We start from the raw sequence: 18,765 nt of genomic DNA on the forward strand, positions 1-18,765 counted from the left end.
TACCCTGCACAGTCCCCTGTCCCCAGCCCTGTGGTGGCTGGGAGGCACCTGGCTGCTAGCGTCCCAGAGGGCAGGACCCGCTCAGCCAGGACCACAGAAGGCCAGCCTGCTAGAATAAAGCCGAGCTCCCTAGGGACTAGGGAGCGATACCTGCTGTTTGGAAAGGACCTTGGCAGGAACCGCCGTGAAGGCTGAAAGAAAATTCCTTGGCAAGCCTGGCTCCCAGATGGCGAAGCTCTCTTCGGACAGAAATTTCCTCAGAATCAGGCTGAGCTTGGGCTCTGCCATACCCCTTTCAGGACTTTCTCAAGCTTCTCAGCTGAGTCCTCTCTCTCAAATGGAAGCAGTATGGACTGGTGGTAAGGATTACACAGGATTGTGGAGGAGCCACTGAGCAGTGCAGCCCGAAGCAGGTGCCCCTGCGAAGCTCCTGGAAGCTCAGCGGGGCTTTGGGATACTGTGCACAGGTGCACACGAGGCTGTCTGGGCTCGCTCCGGGGGGGGGGGGGTCAAGGGTGACTGGGATCTGGGTTCTCAGGGGCTCTGTGTGAGGCATGGCACGTACTCCGGCAGTCTGCCTCATCGGCTCTGGAGGAGATGGATGTCTCCTGAACTAACTACTTTGCTTTGTTTCCCCGATCCTGCCTACCAACTACCAGAGCCTGCAGCTCAAGGCACGCTGCTCTGTCCTGCTCCCAAACCCAGGCAGAGGTGCCTTTGGAGCAAAACAGGCTTAGAGACTGCTTATGGGGTTTCCAAACTCCAACAGCTGGGAGCAAAGCAGCTGGGAAACAAACACATTTGTCCACTACTTGCTGAGCAGCTGTCATAAGCCAAATTCCAAGGAGAATGGATCAGATGATGGGCCTGTGCCTTCCTCGCTATTCTCTTGAAGGGCAGCGAAGGCATCTGTACAATGTGTCCCACAAGCTCACAGGCGTAGGCAAGGGTTTGCAACAGGAGGAAAGCTTGGGCACTCTTGACGCGGTAGGTGGAGGCTACAGAGGAAGGCTGTCCGGATCAGCTGAGAGACCACAGAGAGCACTGTGGGAAGGGTAGGGCCCATGAAAGATCCGCCATAGGCCTGGGTGTGCTGGGTGTCTCTGTGTCCCTCTCCACCGTGACTGGCCTGGAGGCTGACCTCCACGCCCTGCTCTCTGGCTCCTGATTGGTGAGAGCACAGCAAAGCAGCAGCAGGACATCCAGAGGAGAGGGGAGAAAGGAGGGCTGAGGAATGAGTGCTCTCCGCTCCCTCCCTGCTGCCTCCTGGTATGGCGTGGCCTGGGTCCCTCTTCTAAGGCTGCTGCTGGTGACACTTGTCCCACAGCGGCACTTCTTGCAAGTCCCAGGAGCCTCTCCTGCCCTCGTCCCCTAACTCTGCAATGGCAACAGCTTCCTGCAGGCTGGTCCCCGAGGGCACCCCCACCCTCCCTGAGCCTTGCCTGCACCTTGGCGGAGAGGCCCTCTGGAGCATGGCTCCGTCTCCCTGTTCAAGCGTTCCCATACACTGCGACCACCCAGTCTAACACTTCCCAGCTTTGTGACCTCAGGCTGATGCATAATGCTAACCACGTGTCATTGACACTTACAAGAGTCGGAATGTGTTAAAGGTTTTGTTGCTGTTGTTGCTGAACTTTAGCCTCTCAATAATCCCATGGGACTGGGCACGCTCCTGCTTTCCCATTACTCAGATGGGAAAGGTGAGGCTCAGCGGGTAGGTCATCAGCTGGTAAGTGAAGAGCAGCCATCTGAACCAGGGAGGGTATTTCTGAGGAAGCATACAGGCTCCAGTGGAAACAAGACATTAAGGCTTTCTGAGAGGTGGGGACTGGAGTGGAAAAGCAGCCCAGGCAGCCTGCATAGGGAGGTAAGAGTCGGAGTCCCCAGAACTGTAATCATTAAGAGAGAAAGAGCAGAGCAGGACAGGGCTGAGGACAGATCCAGGCCAGTAGGGATGCTGACAGGGAAGGAGATGGAAGTGACCCCCCCCCCCAGGCTGGGCAGAGCCTTCCTGACCCCACCTGCCTGCCGGGCACCAGGCCCCGGGCCAGTACTGTAATTAAATAATGAACACTCACAACCGCACACTGTCTGAGGAAGGCAGTGTCCACCCCAGTTCGTTTCATAGATGAGGACAGTGAAGTCAGGGTGGTTAAGGAACACGTCTAAAATCAGTCAAATCCAGGTTCATCTGACTCCACAGCCCCGTCTGGGCGAATGAGAGAGGGAAGGGCCACCCCCTCGAAGACCGCGGAAGGAAGGGATTTGAGAAAAAGAGAAAGTTCAACGTGGGCACAACTGATTTTAGCAGAGTAAGGGGGACACATCTCCTCACTCGCTGTACTCACCTGTCACAGGGACATAATCCCTGACTCACGATGCATTTTTCAAACAAGGTTATACTTTGCCCAGCATCTTCCCCCGCCTGTGGTTTGGTTGTGCTCCCGTTCCAGACATGACCTTATCGGTCCTCTTACCTCTGGCTTTCCTCTTGCTAAACACAGACTGCCAGATGATGGTCAGGGTGAAGAGGAGGACACTGAGGATCCCCACGCAGCACACGAGAACAGCGTAGATGTAGAGATCTGAAGGCAAAGACATAGTGGTATCAAATAAGATCAACTTCATACGTTACCAAAAATCAGTCCAAAATAAACCACAAGCCTACACAGAAAATACAAACTAGAAAATTTAGGGGAGAAAATAGGAGGAAAATCTTTGGGATCTAGGACTAAGCAGAGACATTTTTTTATAAATGTATTTTTTAAGGACTTTATTCGTTTGTCAGAGAGAGAGAGAGAGAGAGCACAAGCAGGGGAAGTGGGAGGCCGAGGGAGAAACAGACTCCCTGCTGAGCAAGGAACCCAATACGGGACTTGATCCCAGGACCCTGGGATCATGACCTGAGCCAAAGGCAGACACTTAACTGACTGAGTCCCCCAGGCATCCATAAGCAGAGAATTTTTACACTTCACACTAACATCATCTATATAGAGAAAATTTGATCAACTTGATTTCATCAAAATTAAATACTTCTCTTTTGGAAACACCCGTATGAAGAGGATGAAAAGACAAGCTACGGACTGGGAGGAAATATTTGTAACTGTATATCCAACAAAGGACTAGTATGTAAAATATAAAGAACTCTCAAAACACAACAGTAAAAAAATGAGCAACCAATCCTACTAGGAAATGAGCAGAACCAGAGACATTTCACTAAAGAGAACATACAGGAGGCAAATAAGTTCATGAGAAGATGTTCAACTTCCTCAGCCATTCGAGAAGTGCAAATTTAAACCACGCCGAGATATCTCACACACCCATCAAAACCAATAAAATAAAAAATAGCGACAATACCAAATGCCAGGAAGGCTATGAATAAACTGGGTCACTGGAGACCAGTTTGCTGGTGAGAATATAAAATGGTACAGCCACTCCAGAAAACAGTTTCATAAAAGATACACCTACAAATTCCCTTCAACTCAGCAACTGCTCTGGACAAACGCCCCCAGAGAAATGAAAACTTCAGTTCACACAAAATCGCAGCTTTATTTGCAGTAGCCCGAAACTGGCACCTGCCCAGAGGTCCTTCAGGAGGTGGACGACTCAACAAACTGTGCTCATACACACCACGGACTACTAACAGATGCAGCACTCTGGAACTTCCGGAGAATGATGCTAAATGCGGAGGTGGGGTTGGGGGGGGCAGAAATCCCAGAAGGCTACATACTGTATGATTTTATTTATATAATGGCAGAATTACAGAAATGGAGAACAGATTAATGTTTGCCAGAGGTTAAGCAGCGAGTAGCTGATGGGAGGAACCTGGGTTTGGCTCTAAAAAACATTTGTGGGGAGGGGAATGTTCTGTATCTTGGCTGTATCAATGTCAACATCCTGGTTGCCGTGTTTTACTAGAGTTTTGCATGATGTTACCATTGGGAGAAACTGGGTTAAGGGCACAAATGGGTACAGGGGATCCCTGTATCACTTTTTAGAAATATATGCTAATCTACAATTATGTCCATTTTTTTTCATGATCATCTTTGTCTCAGTCAATTTAGGCCACTATAACAAAATACCATCGACTGAGCAGTTTTTTGTTTTTGTTTTTTAAGATTTTATTTATTTATTTGACAGACAGAGATCAGAAGCAGGCAGAGAGAGAGGAGGAAGCAGGCTCCCCACTGAGCAGAGAGCCCGATGCGGGACTCAGTCCCAGGACCCTGGGATCATGACCTCAGCCGAAGGCAGAGGCTTTAACCCACTGAGCCACCCAGGTAACCCTGACTGAGCAGTTTAAACAATAAACATACACTTCCCACAGGAGCAAGATGCTGGCAGAACTGGTAACTGGTAAGAGTTCCCTTCCTGGTTTGTAGACATTTCTTCTTGGTGTCCTCACATGGCAGAGAACAGAGAGACACCAAACAAGCTCTTATGGGGTCTCGTCTTAGAAGGGCAAATAATCCCATTCAGAAGGCTCCACTCTCATGACATCATCACTTCCCAAAGGCCCCACCTCCTAATACAGTCTTATTAGGGGCTAGGATTTCAACATGTGAATTTAGGGTGAACACCAACCTTGAGCCCTTAATAACATACATCCATTTCCTAAACTCCTATGATCAACTTCATCACCAATCTGATTGATCAAATGCCGACTGCTCAGAAAGGCAAAGGGAAGCCAAAAGCATCATTTAACCCTTCTCTGTAGCAAAAAGCTACAGACGTTTGAACTTGGCAAAATGTTTCCCTACCCACTTAAATGTCTTGAGCCAACAGACATTCATTATAGCCATGTTCAGCACTCTCCTACGAACAAGAAATAGAACAATGGACATTTTAAAGTCTCATCAAGAAATCAGAGAGTGCCATGGCATTTGTAACAACAGAAAGGTGTGCCCAGTGCCAGAAACACACAGAGAAGGAACTCAACCAGTCTGAGGAGGTCACAAGGAACTTCAAAGAGGACTGGAGCTCTGTGCTGAGTCATATTTAAGAAAACACAGAAGGGGTGCCTGAGTGGCTCAGTCGTTAAGCGTATGCCTTTGCTTTGGGTCATGGTCCTGGGGTCCTGGGATCGAGCCTTGCATCAGGCTCCCTGCTCAGCAGGATGTCTGCTTCTCCCTCTCCCACTCCTCCTGCTTGTGTTTCCTCTCTCAGTGTTTTTCTCTCTGTCAAGTAAATAAATAAAATCTTTAAAAAAACCCACACACACAGAAAATGCAAAAATGTATAGAAAGAATAAAAATACAGAGAGAAACAGAGTGAAAAAAAAGTATTAGATTAATAGAAGTGGCTTCATGGGAACTTATTACTGATCACACAAAGTGTTTCTAACTGCTCCCTGTAATAAATGAGGAGGATGAACATTTATAGACTCAAACCTTAACACACCTTTCAAATTAGGTTTTTAAGATGAAGTTCCTAGAAGTGGAATTGCTGAGTCAAAAGGAATGCACCTTTGTAAAGCCCTTGGGACCTGGAGAAGCAGGTAGTTACGTGTCCAAATGGAAAAAGCAAGCATGCTGGGAGCAGCGGAGGGGGAACGGCTAGCTTCCACAGAGAGCTGGAGACGCAAGTAAGGCCATGGTCAGTGAGAAAGGAAGGGGGAGGATGGGATGGAATCAGACATCTCAGCCTCCTTTTGACTCTCTCTTCCCTGGCCTAAAGCCCAGGAGGCTCAGTGTAGTCTCTGAGCCAGAGTCCATGAGGTCCTCCCGTGGTCTTAGGCTCAGTCAACATTCTGGCCTAAGCTAGTCTAAGAAGGTTTCTCTTCATGGAACTTAAAGTAAAAGTAAAAGTAAACTAAAAGTAAAAGTAACTAAAAGTTCAACTAGAGTAAAAGAACTAAAAGTAAAAGAAGTAGAAAGCATAGTAGGATAAGGCTTCAGGGGAAGGGAACACCTGCCCTAATATTTAAGGGAGCAGGAAGTTGGGTAGGAAGAGTCTGCTGCAGAGGGAGCTGGGAGCCAGTCACGGAAGCAGAGGAAAACTGAAGTTGAGAGTTCTAGAAGCCAAGAGAGTAGATGTTAAAGGTTCTTTAATAGCAGCAGGTGCTGCTAGAAAACATCTACTGGGTTTTCCTCCTTGGAAGTTACTGGAAAAGTCCTGGGGGAAAGCCAGTTCAGTGGGAGGGTACGGGCTGAGCCTGATGACAGGGGTCGAGGAGTTCAGTGGCATGTGAGGAGTTTGAGACAGAGATAGTGGAAACCCTCTCCTACAACAAAAATCAAAACTGCCTTTCTGTATAGACACCTTGTCTCAGACGCGTGGGCTTTGCAGATTCACTTGGTGAGAGCTCTGAGTGGTCAGAGTTAGGGGCTCAGGTCTCCATTCAAACAATGAAATTCTGAGAGCTAGAGCAGGGGTCACAGACCAGGATTCATGACAGGATGCAGGGTGGGCCAGAACACGGAGACCACACGGCCAGTCCCGGATTTACAGGGGTTAAGCAAACTGCTCAGGGACCAGGACTGTGTAGTCATTTCTGGCATGAGAGGATGGCAAATAATTCAGCCCCATTGCCAGGCACACAGACGTGGGGCAAGAGGACACAGCATCCACCTCGACAGACTCCAAAGATGCGGGCCTCAGGACCAAAAAGGCAAGGGCGATCCAGCTTCAGTCTCATCCTTCGTTGGAGAGACAAACCGTCTCACTGAATGAAGTTTCCAGATCACTGGAGCAGGGCAGCATCCACCAGGAGCCCCCTCTTCATTGGAGCCCCCTCCTTGGTTTGGAAACTGTAGCGATCAAGCAGGGACAAGGTCGTGGTGAGAATCTCCCACAAGCGTCCCCAGAAGCACGCTGTAGACATCTGTGGCCCGCTCTGCCCCAGCAGGAGGCGAGGGGCTCTGAGAGGCCCGAGTTCTGGTTTCAGATCACAGCCTCTACCACGTGGCACGGAGGAGGCACTCTCTCCCCAGGCAGCCCTGGCTGCAGACATAAAACATCTGGCCAGTCCGGAAGGCTCAGCTACACCGCCAAACACGCAGACCCATGGGTTGGGGACACTGTCCGGCAGGCACCGGCTGCCTGTGTGTGCGTACCCACAGCCTCAGGAGCAATCACACCTTCTCTCTGTTGCATTCCTGAAGCTCCAGGAACGTGAGCAAGTGTCACCTTGCAGGAGGAGAAAAGCTCAAACAGAACATCTGAGTTTCTCTGGATGGGGTAGCACCCAAGACACCAGAGTTCCGATTTTTCCCTCTCTTCCGAGAGTTCCTTTTGCTGTATAAAGACAATGCCCCGTTTTATCTACTCAAAACACTGAAACCACCGCCCCCAGTTTTCTCTGCAAACAGATAAAACGCTGAGCCGTTTCAGTCAGGGTCACAAACATGTAGATGGAGCACCGCCTTGCCACTGGGCGAGCAACAGCAAAGCTGGGCTGTGCCCTGCACAGGCGGCGGCCACTCTGCTCAGGACAGCTGTCCTCGGCCCGGAAGCCCAGCCTGTGCTACCTTATCTCCCACTTTCCCTTAACTTCCTCATACACACCTCTCTAATTATAAATGTGGCCTCAAAGGTTTTAAAACCCAGACCAGACCGGGCCAAACAATCCTTGTCTGGAGCCTGAATCCCCAGCCTTCAGATCCAAATCGAACAAAACATCTGCACTGAACCGAACCTGGGGTTAGCTTTCCAAACACCACGTGTACCTGCGCCCTCAAAACCATTCTAAAAATCTTTTACGTCCCTCAAACTCATGTGCAGCTTTGTCTTCTGCCACCAGACTTTCAAAGGCACGGATGTCATTTTTAGGCTCCGTTGCAAGCTGCCATGCAGAAAATGTCCCTCCTGCCCCAGCCCAGGCCTCCCCGAAGCAGATGGCGGGGCTGGCAGGCTGGAGGGACATTCACGCGGCAGGGAGGTGGAGGGCGGGGTGGGGGCACAGAGAGCTAGTGCCAGATCCCCCGTCCCAGAACACCAAGCAACCGCAGGGCAGGCCCAGCAGAGAGGCCCCGGCCACAGGCAAGCAGCACCTGTTGCTGGGCAACCCGGAGGCCAGCTGGGATATTCGGCCTCTCTGAAACCCGGCGGCCCCAGCATGTCTCCGTACAGTGAAGGAAGCCACTCTCCCAGACCGCTGACTCCAGAAAGTCCATGTCCGTCCTCTACTCTTCCAGGGAAAATGCAAACGCCAGGATCTCGGATCTGTGCAGCCAACCTGAGCCACAGCCCTGAGGGATTTTAACTCACTGCCGCATTTCACCAAGCGCTCTGACAATGCTGGGATTTGTGCTGTGGACCACTGAGCGGAGCCCCAGGAGACGGCCATCCCTCATCAGCTCTCCCATCCAGGAACAAAAGGGCAAAGGCCCAGCATCAGGCGCCAGGGAGTTTCATCTGTACCCCCGGCCTCACTGACACCATGGCTGGGTTAAGAAAGCAAAACACAAGGCCACTGCTGCTGGAATCACAGGGAAAGAAGGCTCTGGAAACAGCTGCTCTGCGGCATTAGACAGAGCAAGGACTCTAGCTCTTTCCTGAAGGGACCTAATTCTCTGTGGAGAAGGAAGCCCACATTGGGCTACGGATTTTGTGCCGAGAGCTAGGTTAAGAGTGACCCTGAGAGTCAAGAGCTACATGTGAATTACCAAGTACCATCAATTACACGCTCGTTTTAGACATGCTGATGATACTGCCAGGCGGATTGGGACCACGTGCTGCAATCTTCCCAGATATATGGAGTCTTGTTTTTTATACCACGGGTATTTTTTTTTTTTTAAGATTTTATTCATTTGTTTGAGGGAGAGAAAGAGAGTGTGTATGTATGTGTGTGTTTGTGTGTGTATGTGTGTTAGTGTGTGTGTGTGATCAGGGGCAGAGGCAGAGGGAGAAGCAGATTCCCTGCTGAGCCCAATACGGGCTCTATCCCAGGACCCCGAAATCATGACCTGAGCCAAAAGCTTAACTGACTAAGCTAGCCCCCCCCATACCATTGGTTATTTCTAAATACAGTCCTCAGACCATTTGCACTGGGGAAACACCCTGGGCCCCAGTACAAATGTTTTGCTCCCTTCCTAAATGCAATAATCAGATTCTCGGTGGGGAGCCCAGAATCCGGGTCACTAACAACCCCCCAGGAGATCCTTATGCATCTGTTGATAAACAAGGGTCCCGATGTCACAGCTGCCAGCGACCTACCTTAGGGATGCCCTGGATGTCTCCATACTTCTCCCTCACCATTGGGCCTCGGTCATGGAGCAGCTCCCCGAAACATGGAGTAAATCAATTGTTTTTTCTACTGCTTCACTCCATGGAGTAAATTTCCTTTCATCTCCTTGATAACAAACAGGCATTCCCTGAATGAAAAGCTGGGGGAGGGGGCACCTGGGTGGCTCAGTGGGTTAAAGCCTCTGCCTTTGGCTCAGATCATGGTCTCAGGGTCCTGGGATCGAGCCCCACATCGGGCTCTCTGTTTGTCAGAGAGCCTGCTTCGCCCTCTTTCTCTGCCTGCCTCTCTGCCTACTTGTGATCTCTGTCTGTCAAATAAATAAGTAAATAATCTTAAAAAAAAGAAAAAAGAAAGAAAAGAAAAGGCAGGGAATACATGGAATCGCTACCAAATGAAAGAGCAGTCTCACAAAGAAAGTATTTTATGGCAAAACAATGAATCCCAGTCTCCTATCTGGGTGACACTTCCTGGTTGCAAATAATGTTCCCAACTGTGATTACATTTTTCTAAGAGAGAAAGTGCCTCCACCCACTGCTTTTAACTGGCTATCGGAAGAGGAAGAGGTGGGTTTGGATCCAAGTGCCCCCCTCCCATGGGGCACGATCTCCTTGCAGCACATCTGTGAGCTAACTAAAGGTGAGGGGAACCCCCAAGGCACACACATCTCCCGAGATCTGTTCAGCAAGGGGATTCATCACCCATAAATGCCATGCCTTCCCTAAATGTAATCCTTCAGGATTTCCTGATCACCTTTTGACATTCATCAGTTTTTCACTGACCAAAGGCTCTGCCCAGAACTCACAAAGGACATTCTTTCATTGCTTCTGGTCATAATCCTCCCCCACTTTGTGATAATAATTCCTGTGAACTCTCCTCACTCTCAGTAAGGCAAGGTTTCTTAGCCTCGGCACTCTTGACATTTGGGGCCAGAGACTTCCTTGTTGTGGGAAGCTGACCTACACGGGCATGGCTAGGACGTTTAGCAGCACGCCTGGCCTCTACCCCGTAGAAGCCAAGAGCATCGAAAGCCTACTTGTGGCAACCAAAAATATATCCATAACTGGCAAATGTACCCTGGAGAGGCCCAACCCCCTTGAACCCCAGTCTGAGTGCAGCAGAATCCCCCCTGGAGGTCTTGTGAAAACCCAGACTTCTGGGCACCACCCCTAGTGTTTCTGATCTTGCGCGTGAAGGGAGGGCCTGACACTGTGCCTTTGTATCAGGCTCCCAGGTAATGCTGCTGCTGCTGGCCCAGGACCAGCCAGAGCTCCTGCTGGGAGCACCTGGAGAGTTTTTGTTTTTTTTTTTTAAGATTTTATTTATTTATTTGACAGAGATCACAAGTGGGCAAAGAGACAGGCAGAGACAGAGTGGGGGAAGCAGGCTCCCTGCTGAGCAGAGAGCCCAATGTGGGGTTCAATACCAGGACCCTGGGATTATGACCTGAGCTGAAGGCAGAGGCTTAACTCACTGAGCCACCCAGGCACACACACCCCCTTTTTTTTTTTTAACCTGAAGAGCTTTGAACCAGTTCCAGTTCAATCAGAATGTCCAGAGATGCGGTCCAGGCATCAGTGTTTTTAAAGCTCCCCAGGAGACTCTAACATGGGTTGAAAACCACTTGCTGAAGGTTCTCAACCTATTTCTAGAATCCCAAACTCTGTAAGAAACTGGAGATAAAGTTTGCCACAGTAGGGGTACATTTCATTTGTACAGTACTTGAAGATCCCTCCCTAAAATCACTTAGGAGTAGGAATTCTGGAGCTTGGGGCTTTGTCTCTACTCTCTCAAAACCCATGGGCTGATACCAACAGGGATTCCCACCTTACTCTCTTTCTCTCTCTCTCTCTCTCATTCTCTCTCTCTCTCTCTCTCTCTCTCTCTCTATATATATATATAGTTTTGGGGTTTTTCAAAAGATTCTACTAACTTTTTTTAGAGAGAGAGCATGAGTGGGTGAGGGGCTGAGGGAAAGGGAGAGAGACAAGCAGACTCTGAGCTGAGTCGATCTCACGACCCTGAGATCATGACCTGAGCAGAAATAAAGAGTCAAGAGTCGACGCTTAACCAACTGAGCCACCCAAGGGCCCCTCCCACCCTTCTCTTGAGTAAATTAAAGATAAGAAAACAACTTAAGGGACACCTGAGTGGCTCACTCGGTTATCATGATCCTAGAGTCCTGGGTTCAAGTGCTGCATCAGGCTCCCTGCTTGGTGGGAAGTCTGCTTCTCCCTCTCCCTCTGCTCATGTTCTCTCTCTCTCTCTCTCTCTCTCAAATAAATTAATTAAAAAAATAAAGAAAACAACTTGATGTCATAGCACAACTAAGAAGTCAGGATCCTTTTTGTTGGTTAAATGCAATAGGAAGTTACTCAAATAAGAGGGATGGAAGCTATCAGCAGAAGGTGGGAAGGGAAGGGACAAAAGCAGGGAAGGAATGTGCTTTGTTTCACAGAACCAACAGTTCCAGCCTAGGATACGCCCAACGAGGTGTTTCACCTGAGACCCACCTGCTCGGTGTATCTCCACTAACAGCCCGCATGGGAGCCAGGTGAGCCAGGCTGAAACTGAGGACCTCAAGTTACCTTTAGCTCATTATGCTAACATTACATCCTATGGGCGGAGGGTTCTGCCATTTTTTTTTTTTAAAGAGACAAAGGGAAGGTTAGCTTTTAATAGGGTTTTTTTTTTTTGCTTTTCCCATTTTTTTTTAATTTTATTTTTATAAACATATAAGATATTTTTATCCCCACGGTTACAGGTCTGTGAATCGCCAGGTTTACACACTTCACAGCACTCACCATAGCACATACCCTCCCCAATGTCCATAATCCCACCCCCCCTCCCAACCCCCTCCCCCCATCAACCCTCAGTTTGTTTTGTGAGATTAAGAGTCACTTATGGTTTGTCTCCCTCCCAATCCCATCTTGTTTCATTTACTCTTCTCCTACCCCCTTAACCCCCCATGTTGCATCTCCTCTCCCTCATATCAGGGAGATCACGTGATAGTTGTCTTTCTCCGAGTGACTTATTTCGCTATGCATGATACCCTCTAGTTCCATCCACGTCGTCGCAAATGGCAAGATTTCATTTCTTTTGATGGCTGCATAGTATTCCATTGTGTATATATACCACATCTTCTTTATCCATTCGTCTGTTGATGGACATCTAGGTTCTTTCCATAGTTTGGCTATTGTAGACATTGCTGCTATAAACATTTGGGTGCACGTGCCCCTTCGGATCACTATGTTTGTATCTTTAGGGTAAATACCCAGCAGTGCAATTGCTGGGTCATAGGGTAGTTCTATTTTCAACATTTTGAGGAACCTCCATGCTGTTTTCCAGAGTGGTTGCACCAGCTTGCATTCCCACCAACAGTGTAGGAGGGTTCCCCTTTCTCCGCATCCTCGCCAGCATCTGTCATTTCCTGACTTGTTAATTTTAGCCATTCTGACTGGTGTGAGGTGATATCTCATGGTGGTTTTGATTTGTATTTCCCTGATGCCGAGTGATATGGAGCACTTTTTCATGTGTCTGTTGGCCATCTGGATGTCTTCTTTGCAGAAGTGTCTGTTCATGTCCTCTGCCCATTTGTTCTTTGGGTATTGAGTTTGCTAAGTTCTTTATAGATTTTGGACACTAGCCCTTTATCTGATATGTCATTTGCAAATATCTTCTCCCATTCTGTCAGTTGTCTTTTGGTTTTGTTCACTGTTTCCTTTGCTGTGCAAAAGCTTTTGATCTTGATAAAATCCCAATAGTTCATTTTTGCCCTTGCTTCCCTTGCCTTTGGTGATGTTCCTAGGAAGATGTTGCTGCGGCTGAGGTCGAAGAGGTTGCTGCCTGTGTTCTCCTCAAGGGTTTTGATGGATTCCTTTCTCACATTGAGATCCTTCATCCATTTTGAGTCTATTTTTGTGTGTGGTGTAAGGAAATGATCCAATTTCATTTTTCTGCATGTGGCTGTCCAATTTTCCCAACACCATTTATTGAAGAGGCTGTCTTTTTTCCATTGGACATTCTTTCCTGCTTTGTCGAAGATGAGTTAACCATAGAGTTGAGGGTCTATTTCTGGGCTCTCTATTCTGTTCCATTGATCTATGTGTCTGTTTTTGTGCCAGTACCATGCTGTCTTGATGATGACAGCTTTGTAATAGAGCTTGAAGTCCGGAATTGTGATGCCACCAACTTTGGCTTTCTTTTTCAATATTCCTTTGGCTATTCGAGGTCTTTTCTGGTTCCATATAAATTTTAGGATGATTTGTTCCATTTCTTTGAAAAAAATGGATGGTACTTTGATAGGAATTGCATTAAATGTGTAGATTGCTTTAGGTAGCATAGACATTTTCACAATATTTATTCTTCCAATCCAGGAGCATGGAACATTTTTCCATTTCTTTGTGTCTTCCTCAATTTCTTTCATGAGTACTTTATAGTTTTCTGAGTATAGATTCTTAGTCTCTTTGGTTAGGTTTATTCCTAGGTATCTTATAGTTTTGGGTGCAATTGTAAATGGGATGGACTCCTTAATTTCTCTTTCTTCTGTCTTGTTGTTGGTGTAGAGAAATGCAACTGATTTCTGTGCATTGATTTTATATCCTGACACTTTACTGAATTCCTGTACAAGTTCTAGCAGTTTTGGAGTGGAGTCTTTTGGGTTTTCCACATAGAGTATCATATCATCTGCGAAGAGTGAGAGTTTGACTTCTTCTTTGCCGATTTGGATGCCTTTAATTTCCTTTTGTTGTCTGATTGCTGAGGCTAGGACTTCTAGTACTATGTTGAATAGCAGTGGTGATAACGGACATCCCTGCCGTGTTCCTGACCTTAGCGGAAAAGCTTTCAGTTTTTCTCCATTGAGAATGATATTTGCGGTGGGTTTTTCATAGATGGCTTTGATAATATTGAGGTATGTGCCCTCTATCCCTACACTTTGAAGAGTTTTGATCAGGAAGGGATGCTGTACTTTGTCAAATGCTTTTTTAGCCTCTATGGAGAGTATCATATGGTTCTTGTTCTTTCTTTTATTAATGTGTTGTATCACATTAATTGATTTGCGGATGTTGAACCAACCTTGCAGCCCTGGAATAAATCCCACTTGGTCGTGGTGAATAATCCTTTTAATGTACTGTTGAATCCTATTGGCTAGTATTTTGGCGAGAATTTTTGCATCTGTGTTCATCAAGGATATTGGTCTGTAGTTCTCTTTTTTGATGGGATCCTTGTCTGGTTTTGGGATCAAGGTGATGCTGGCCTCATAAAATGAGTTTGGAAGTTTCCCTTCCATTTCTGTTTTTTGGAACAGTTTCAGGAGAATAGGAATTAGTTCTTCTTTAAATGTTTGGTAGAATTCCCCCGGGAAGCCGTCTGGCCCTGGGCTTTTGTTTGTTTGGAGATTTTTGATGACTGTTTCAATCTCCTTACTGCTTATGGGTCTGTTCAGGTTTTCTATTTCTTCCTGGTTCAGTTGTGGTAGTTTATATGTCTCTAGGAATGCATCCATTTCTTCCAGATTGTCAAATTTGTTGGCGTAGAGTTGCTCATAGTATGTTCTTATAATTGTCTGTATTTCTTTGGTGTTCGTTGTGATCTCTCCTCTTTCATTCATGATTTTATTTGGGTCCTTTCTCTTTTCTTTTTGATAAGTCTGGCCAGGGGTTTATCGATCTTATTAATTCTTTCAAAGAACCAGCTCCCAGTTTCATTGATTTGTTCTATTGTTTTTTTGGTTTCTATTTCATTGATTTCTGCTCTGATCTTTATGATTTCTCTTCTCCTGCTGGGTTTAGGCTTTCTTTCTTGTTCTTTCTACAGCTCTTTTAGGTGTAGGGTTAGGTTGTGTACCTGAGACCTTTCTTGTTTCTTGAGAAAGGCTTGTACCGTTATATATTTTCCTCTCAGGACTGCCTTTGTTGTGTCCCACAGATTTTGAACCATTGTGTTTTCATTATCATTTGTTTCCATGAATTTTTTCAATTCTTCTTCTGTTCTGCCATTTTTTAGAACGTACGAGGTATGTACTATTGTCCTGATGTGCTAGACATGCGCGACTCATCCAAACCGTACCAATGGCAGCTCCCACCCCAGCTCCTAACACACTGAATAAAGGTTCTTGTACTAATCCTGTGGGGAGACGGTGCTTTGAGAACTATCTCCTTGTCCCCTAACTTGTAACAAGAAATAAAAAGTCCTTCGCTTCCAGTATTGGTTGTGTTCAATTTGGTGTACCCCAAGTGGTGACCCCCTTGAGTTTGGTTACACTTTCTTCCGATTTTATTCCTTTCTTATTCTCTAAAAGTGAGGGGCATCTTATAATAAAGAAACATTCAAGGTCTACCTTCAAAAAATGCCCAGGTCTCTTTCTTTTTCTCAAAGGATGCATCTTCAGAAGCTTTGAGGGAAATCACTGTAAGACAAAAAGAGAAATGTTAAAGAAGAATTGAAAAAATTTATGGAAACAAATGATAATGAAAACACAACGGTTCAGAATCTGTGGGACACAACAAAGGCAGTCCTGAGAGGAAAATATATAGCGGTACAAGCCTTTCTCAAGAAACAAGAAAGATCTCAGGTACACAACCTAACCCTACACCTAAAGGAGCTGGAGAAAGAACAAGAAAGAAACCTTAAACCCAGCAGGAGAAGAGAAATCATAAAGATCAGAGCAGAAATCAATGAAATAGAAACCAAAAAAACAATAGAACAAATCAACGAAACGAGGAGCTGGTTCTTTGAAAGAATTAATAAGATTGATAAACCCCTGGCCAGACTTATCAAAAAGAAAAGAGAAAGGACCCAAATAAATAAAATCATGAATGAAAGAGGAGAGATCACAATGAACACCAAAGAAATACAGACAATAATAAGAACATACTATGAGCAACTCTACGCCAACAAATTTGACAATCTGGAAGAAATGGATGCATTCCTAGAGACATATAAAATACCACAACTGAACCAGGAAGAAATAGAAAGCCTGAACAGACCCATAAGCAGTAAGGAGATTGAAACAGTCATCAAAAATCTCCAAACAAACAAAAGCCCAGGGCCAGACGGCTTCCCGGGGGAATTCTACCAAACATTTAAAGAAGAACTAATTCCTATTCTCCTGAAACTGTTCCAAAAAATAGAAATAGAAGGAAAACTTCCAAACTCATTTTATGAGGCCAGCATCACCTTGATCCCAAAACCAGACAAGGATCCCAACAAAAAAGAGAACTACAGACCAATATCCTTGATGAACACAGATGCAAAAATTCTCGCCAAAATACTAGCCAATAGGATTCAACAGTACATTAAAAGGATTATTCACCACGACCAAGTGGGATTTATTCCAGGGCTGCAAGGCTGGTTCAACATCCGCAAATCAATCAATGTGATACAACACATTAATAAAAGAAAGAACAAGAACCATATGATACTCTCCATAGATGCTGAAAAAGCATTTGACAAAGTACAGCATCCCTTCCTGATCAAAACTCTTCAAAGTGTAGGGATAGAGGGCACATACCTCACATACCTCAATATTATCAAAGCCATCTATGAAAAACCCACCGCAAATATCATTCTCAATGGAGAAAAACTGAAAGCTTTTCCGCTAAGGTCAGGAACACGGCAGGGATGTCCGTTATCACCACTGCTATTCAACATAGTACTAGAAGTCCTAGCCTCAGCAATCAGACAACAAAAGGAAATTAAAGGCATCCAAATCGGCAAAGAAGAAGTCAAACTCTCACTCTTCGCAGATGATATGATACTCTATGTGGAAAACCCAAAAGACTCCACTCCAAAACTGCTAGAACTTGTACAGGAATTCAGTAAAGTGTCAGGATATAAAATCAATGCACAGAAATCAGTTGCATTTCTCTACACCAACAACAAGACAGAAGAAAGAGAAATTAAGGAGTCCATCCCATTTACAATTGCACCCAAAACTATAAGATACCTAGGAATAAACCTAACCAAAGAGACTAAGAATCTATACTCAGAAAACTATAAAGTACTCATGAAAGAAATTGAGGAAGACACAAAGAAATGGAAAAATGTTCCATGCTCCTGGATTGGAAGAATAAATATTGTGAAAATGTCTATGCTACCTAAAGCAATCTACACATTTAATGCAATTCCTATCAAAGTACCATCCATTTTTTTCAAAGAAATGGAACAAATCATCCTAAAATTTATATGGAACCAGAAAAGACCTCGAATAGCCAAAGGAATATTGAAAAAGAAAGCCAAAGTTGGTGGCATCACAATTCCGGACTTCAAGCTCTATTACAAAGCTGTCATCATCAAGACAGCATGGTACTGGCACAAAAACAGACACATAGATCAATGGAACAGAATAGAGAGCCCAGAAATGGACCCTCAACTCTATGGTCAACTCATCTTCGACAAAGCAGGAAAGAATGTCCAATGGAAAAAAGACAGCCTCTTCAATAAATGGTGTTGGGAAAATTGGACAGCCACATGCAGAAAAATGAAATTGGATCATTTCCTTACACCACACACAAAAATAGACTCAAAATGGATGAAGGATCTCAATGTGAGAAAGGAATCCATCAAAATCCTCGAGGAGAACACAGGCAGCAACCTCTTCGACCTCAGCCGCAGCAACATCTTCCTAGGAACATCACCAAAGGCAAGGGAAGCAAGGGCAAAAATGAACTTTTGGGATTTTATCAAGATCAAAAGCTTTTGCACAGCAAAGGAAACAGTGAACAAAACCAAAAGACAACTGACAGAATGGGAGAAGATATTTGCAAATGACATATCAGATAAAGGGCTAGTGTCCAAAATCTATAAAGAACTTAGCAAACTCAATACCCAAAGAACAAATGGGCAGAGGACATGAACAGACACTTCTGCAAAGAAGACATCCAGATGGCCAACAGACACATGAAAAAGTGCTCCATATCACTCGGCATCAGGGAAATACAAATCAAAACCACCATGAGATATCACCTCACACCAGTCAGAATGGCTAAAATTAACAAGTCAGGAAATGACAGATGCTGGCGAGGATGCGGAGAAAGGGGAACCCTCCTACACTGTTGGTGGGAATGCAAGCTGGTGCAACCACTCTGGAAAACAGCATGGAGGTTCCTCAAAATGTTGAAAATAGAACTACCCTATGACCCTGCAATTGCACTGCTGGGTATTTACCCTAAAGATACAAACATAGTGATCCGAAGGGGCACGTGCACCCGAATGTTTATAGCAGCAATGTCTACAATAGCCAAACTATGGAAAGAACCTAGATGTCCATCTACAGACGAATGGATAAAGAAGATGTGGTATATATACACAATGGAATACTATGCAGCCATCAAAAGAAATGAAATCTTGCCATTTGCGACGACGTGGATGGAACTAGAGGGTATCATGCTTAGCGAAATAAGTCAATCGGAGAAAGACAACTATCATATGATCTCCCTGATATGAGGGAGAGGAGATGCAACATGGGGGGTTGAGGGGGTAGGAGAAGAGTAAATGAAACAAGATGGGATTGGGAGGGAGACAAACCATAAGTGACTCTTAATCTCACAAAACAAACTGAGGGTTGATGGGGGGAGGGG

General features: G+C 45.8%; 1 protein-coding gene across 3 annotated transcripts in view; it reads right to left on the bottom strand.

Moving 5' to 3' along the window:
- The window catches only part of VSTM4 (V-set and transmembrane domain containing 4), a 106,076-nt gene that overhangs the window by 58,427 nt on the left and 28,884 nt on the right, over positions 1-18,765 (bottom strand). For all 3 annotated transcript variants that reach the window (XM_047702853.1, XM_047702855.1, XM_047702854.1), the window contains exons 3-4: positions 15,525-15,593; positions 2,478-2,585 (exon numbers count right to left, since the gene is read on the bottom strand). In XM_047702853.1, coding sequence (XP_047558809.1) covers positions 2,478-2,585; positions 15,525-15,593 — 177 coding nt within the window. The remainder of the gene's footprint in view (positions 1-2,477; positions 2,586-15,524; positions 15,594-18,765) is intronic.

Source organism: Lutra lutra, chromosome 14 (genome assembly GCF_902655055.1).
Source record: "Lutra lutra chromosome 14, mLutLut1.2, whole genome shotgun sequence".
NCBI classification, from domain to species: domain Eukaryota; kingdom Metazoa; phylum Chordata; class Mammalia; order Carnivora; family Mustelidae; genus Lutra; species Lutra lutra.